Consider the following 5,780-nt stretch of genomic DNA (forward strand, 5'->3'; position numbering starts at 1 on the left):
CTTTCGGGATCCGGGAAGTCTTTTTTTTGAATTTCCGGATGTCGAGAATATTTTTTTCCAAGTTTAATAGAGTAACTCGCACGAAAAAAACATAAAAAAGCAACAGCTTCCACGGTAAACTATGACATATATCAACAGATAACGAATTAAAGCAACTGTAACACATAAAACAAAAATATGCATGTGTTAATTTGCCTCCGTTGCATTTCTGTGGATTGTCTCATTGGCAATCATACCACATTTCCTTAACTTTTTAAGGTAACGTTTAGGATTTTCCGTTACTTTTTAATCTTCAAATACGAAACACATTTTCACCGGTGTTCACATTTTAAGGTTAAATTGATGGCATACATTTTGGTGTGTATACAATAAACATACGTCCTTGCATTTAATTATCAATATATATATTCATATAAACTAACATTTATTAAAAAATAAACAATTATATAGACGAATAATTTAGTAGTTCCTCAACAAAACAAGAAAAGAAATAAAGAATCAACAGAAGATTTAATCCTTATCTATCTTTTAATTAACCAAAATATACTTCAAATTATAATTATATTAAAATACATGTATATTAATCTAAAATGCATTATCGAGTAGAAGGGGCGCAACTCGTGGTATCAAACCGATATACTGAACGGATCTAAACAGGGTCTGAAAATTTTGAACGTAATTTTGTATCCATGGTCTGTTTTGGTCTGACACTGTCTTAACGGGTCTAAACAGCCCGCTAGACGATTCAGTCTTTTCCGTCTGGACATGCCTTAACGAACTGATTTACCTGATGCGGCTATCGATCGTAACGCAGTCTTAACGGTCTAAAATGTCTCGACGATTTCCTCTAGCGGTAAATCCAGTCAATCAAGATGTGATCAGACCAAAATGACCGTTTCAGACTGAAATCGTGCTACTAGTGCCTGTACCGATGAGTTTATCTTCATACAGAAAATTAAAAAAACATTGCAAGCTCCCCATGAATTAACCATATTCAAATACAGCCATCGCTTTGATCAAAGCGCTCTAGGTGAAGGCAAATATTTTCCATTCAAATAAATGAACGCTCTATTGAATTGATGTTATAGAACGGAGCAAATTTAATTAGTGACATGCTTAAACTATTTACAATAACGTTTTTGGATACGTTTGGATAATTTTAAATGATAATGTTTTTTATATATGTCTAATATGATTTACAAAATGGCTTATAACAAATTTTAGCGTCGTTTGTTAAAGTGTCATTGGTTTGATGATTTTCAGTTTCTATAAAATGCTTATATTCGTCGTTTTTTGACGTCGGGTAGCTCATTCATAAAAAAAACCCCAAAACATATGATGGAATGTTTTGCAAATGTAATAAAATTTATAAAGTAAGCTAGCTATAAAACCAGGTTTAATCCAACTTCTACATAAGAAAAATGCCTGTATCAAATTAAACATGACAGTTGTTATCCATTCGTTTAATGTGTTTGAGCGTTTGATACTGCATTTGATTACGGACTTTCAATTTTGAATAATCCTTGGTGTTCGATGTTTTTGTTATTTTACATTTTTCTAACATAATGTACACATATACTACTTGCCAACTGCGTATTGGAAATGCATTGGAAAAGGGTCATCTGGATCCACGAAAGCACCAACTGACCAATTTGCAATTAGATTTTCATCTACTAAATTAACGTCAATCTGATCACCAGCAAACTGTGGTTTTGTTGTGTCAACAATAAATGGACCAATACTCTGAAATATAAATAATAGTTCTCAAAGGAACTTTCGTAAACTTATACATGTAATAATAATACAAATGAACACCAAATTTAACACTGTTGATACATTCAAGGAGGTTCAAGGGTATTAATCAATTTTTTTTTAAATATAGGATTTTGCTTTTTTTTTTTCAATAAAAAACATTATCATATACTTAATAGAAAAATAAAATACTCACAGTCTGCCTTTCAAAATAGCATGAATTTTTGCTAAAGTTCTTTTTTCTATTAAGTTAAAAGGAGAAATAGAGGTATTATCAAAATGAATAAAGAACTAAATTACAAAACTCATTTTAATTTTACAGTTGTTTTGTTTAATTATACGAACAGCTTCTTTGAATAAAATAATGAAAAAATAGGTCATCGATGAGTTAAAAAAAAATTCAATTTAATGCAAACAATTGTCATCTGGGCCCATAATGAATTGATTTGTTTGGTTAATTTATGCAACATATTATAAAGTTACAACTAACAGTGTGATAAATAATATTTGTAATGAAAACTATACTGTTCAAATTTTTGCTGAAATTTTTGTACCCTCGAGCTTTAAGTACATGTACTTTAATGTACCATTGTTTCTTTATTCAATAATTGTTAAGATATAATTACTATTATTCTGACTGTATAATTTTGAATCATATAATTACTATTATTCTGACTGTATAATTTTGAATCATAATATAAATTAAGTTACCAGGATACTGTACACCATGTGCTACTCATTAAAATAACACACGAGCTCTTGACAAATCTTATAGGATCTAAGGTTATTATGGGTTTTTATGTTGGATTCATGTTGTTAAAAATTTAACAGTAGTATTTTAGGTTGTTTATGACGTCAACATTTCTCGTTGTCCAATGGTGATGTTCGTGCTTATTTGATTCTAATTAGTTACCCTCTCTTATCGTATTGCAATATCTCGCTCATGCTTGATTTTATTTTATTGTACAATGATGATTTCATTATGCCGATCGTTTGTCTGAATTTACAAGTTATTTATCTCAACGAAAATGCATAAGGGCATCATTTTCTGTATTGTAAAAATTGTGAATACGTTAATATAAATACGTTGCAATATAATGACTAATCAAATAAATATAACCTGTATGCCTTCAACTCCAGCTTTACTTATTGATTTAATGATAACGTGAAATTCCTTTCCATCTGGAACATCGGGGTGATTCAGTCTGAAATGTGTATGGTGTTTGGTTGTTCGAAATGGCACTATGTCGGGGGCAGAACTGTGTGTGGTTGAGGACAGTCCCACTTCGTAATCATGAATTAATTTGTAATCAATTCCTGACTTCCAAATCATTTTAAACTGAAAATAAAATTATTATTTAATATAATTTTACATATGAGATAGGAATACACACTTATTTTAGTATACCATAGAAATTTTATAGAAAATATTGATGCAATATTAATGATTTCCAGTGTCAGTTTTCAGATATTGTTGAACTTATAATAAAATGTCTTTAATTGATCAAAGTTGTGTCTAATGAGTAGTCTTCTCATATACAATCATATCATTACATTTCCTTGCTGGCATTTCAGATAGAAACGTATTGATTTAGCGAGTACTATTAACAGGACAGTAACTTTTGCTATCTTAATACAACCCAGAAGAACAAAAGAACCATTGAAACTGCCATACTTAATATGGTCAACGTTCCACGTGATAGTACCGTGCGTTGTTTTAATAAAGAAAGACACACCAAAATGCAATGAATACTCACGGGCAAACATTCTTATTTGATGATTAACCATATCATCTTGGTCACATCATACCAGTTATTGAATTTCCACTTAATTGGTTATTTCCGTCTGACACGTTTGGGTATACATATGATATCGTTTATTAGGATTTGTTTTTCATTCGGAAAACATTTTGACGGTTAATCCCAAATTGTCTATTTTTGAACTTACATTCATCAAAGGTTGTGTTCGTTTATGACGGCATTTTGCACAATTCATCAGAGGACTTTAAAGATCAGACCAATCCAGATTTAGAGTATCGATTCAATATAAACATTTAACCAGTGCAACTAAATATAGATGGAACTAACAAAATTCCCAAGTTTGGGTATACATGTGCATTATATATTTGTACAGCTGTCAAAATTTGCTTTATTTCTTTTCATGTCTGATTAAACATTATGATTTGGGTATTGCTGACAAGCGAATTGTAAAGTTGCTCTTTCTAAATCATGAAATCCAAGTTAACAAGGTTTTCTATTTTTTTTTGCTGCTACTAGAATGACGACATTAAATAAATGGCAGACTATTTACATATTACTAGTAGCTACTCATACAAACCTGAGATGCTTTAACTACAACTGCTAGTATATTTAAGTTATCGGAGTGTTTACAGAGTTTGCTTCCGTAACGTGACAAGGGCTTACCAATAGGAAATACAGTTATATTTTGTTCTTTGGAAACGCTGAAATAAGAACATTAGTATCTTAAAGCCAGATCAATAGAAGTTACAGAAAAATAGAGTTACGTTTTAGTATCGAAAACTTCTATACATCTTGTTTGTAGTTGGCTGTTAACCGTGAAAAATGTTTCAGTAGATCAATGATGTAATATCTAAATATTTTGCTTTTTTATTCTCTACCATTATTAGATTGACACTATTTTAGTTGTTGATGTCGTTAGAATAATTTCAATTACTGTTGGTATTTTTTTTAATTTTTTGTGGAAATTACTGAAATCTCCAGTTAATGTGTACTGTTTATATCAGAAGAGCACAAACTGAAGCACGAAATAACACTTGTGTACTTTCCTAGATTACCGGAAATTTATTCAAAGGTTTTACTTTTGAAATCGTAAGATATGTTATGGTTTGTTATGCAGACTGCAGAGAATTCATATTCTCTTGCTCATTGTTTTGTTTGTTTGTCGTAATTTTTATTGCTACTTCTGAGATGTTTCTTTGACAAGGTCACAACGTAGTAGAATATGAACAAAAAATGTTTTGAACAAGACTTATTTTGGAAAGATCTGTTTGTAGTCTTCGAATACGTATACGTATATATCTTTCGACTTAATGCAATATTCCAATGGTTTTGTTATAATGTTTATAATAAAGAGTGTTTTATTCTTTAAAATTTGTTTTGAGAATAGTTTGATAAGTCACATGGTCGACTACATAACTTGATCGACCATTACCCGGTTAAAATTGACGAAATACTTTATCAAAAATCCATTATCATTTCTATGTTTATATTGGGCCTCTGCGTGACTTTCGGTTGTAAGAACACATATATCATCGTTTTATTTCCGGGGATAAAGGACTTCCTTACATTTCTGATAGGTTTAAGAGCCATTTTGTAGTGAGATTCACGTTGCTCATTCGATTGAAAACTATTTAAATACGATTTTCCTTTTCTCTGAAATTTAAACTTAATTTATGTGTTATTGTTTCTTACTTGCAACTAGAACTGATATTCCCAACTAAATGTCTTTGTAAAACGTTATCAAGCAACCATACACTTCCAGTATTATCTTGTATAAGTATTGGCCTCGTTTTGGAACCTTCCAGTACGAAATCTTTCACATATGGCATAGTTGTCATTACAGTGACACCATCAGAACAGACAACATTTGAATGTTCCATCGCTCTATTAACAGCAACGACTGATATAAAATATGTTCCTTCATCGGGAGCATCAAAAGAAGCAAATGTATTATATGTTTTCTGCGTCTACAATAAAGCATATAACTTCCTTTAAAGTCATTCCATTGGTTTATCATTATCAACAGGACATGTAAAGGATATTATAATAATTTATTGGTGATCTATAGTTAGAAGGTATCACACATATTTAATTTTCAACAAGTCTTTTACGCATACACTTATGGCGTCAACAAAACTTAACCTGACTAAAACATACAGGGACCGTATCAAAATGTCGAAATATAGGGAATAAATGATCACGTTAAACTTGATTGGATGTAAAAGATATAATTTTTGTCATTCCTCTTATAATTTCTTTTATTACTAA

General features: G+C 30.6%; 1 protein-coding gene across 1 annotated transcript; it reads right to left on the reverse strand.

The window, feature by feature from the left end:
* Nucleotides 1–1,578: 1,578 nt before the first annotated feature.
* On the reverse strand, nucleotides 1,579–5,392 carry LOC134684631 (uncharacterized). Its single transcript, XM_063543932.1, has 4 exons — nucleotides 5,205–5,392; nucleotides 4,090–4,213; nucleotides 2,873–3,091; nucleotides 1,579–1,743 (listed from the first exon to the last, which is right to left on the reverse strand). The coding sequence occupies exons 1-4, from the start codon at nucleotides 5,390–5,392 to the stop codon at nucleotides 1,579–1,581; spliced, it is 696 nt and encodes a 231-aa protein (XP_063400002.1).
* Nucleotides 5,393–5,780: the final 388 nt, after the last annotated feature.

The sequence above is a fragment of the Mytilus trossulus genome, chromosome 9, assembly GCF_036588685.1.
Source record: "Mytilus trossulus isolate FHL-02 chromosome 9, PNRI_Mtr1.1.1.hap1, whole genome shotgun sequence".
Lineage (NCBI taxonomy): Eukaryota > Metazoa > Mollusca > Bivalvia > Mytilida > Mytilidae > Mytilus > Mytilus trossulus.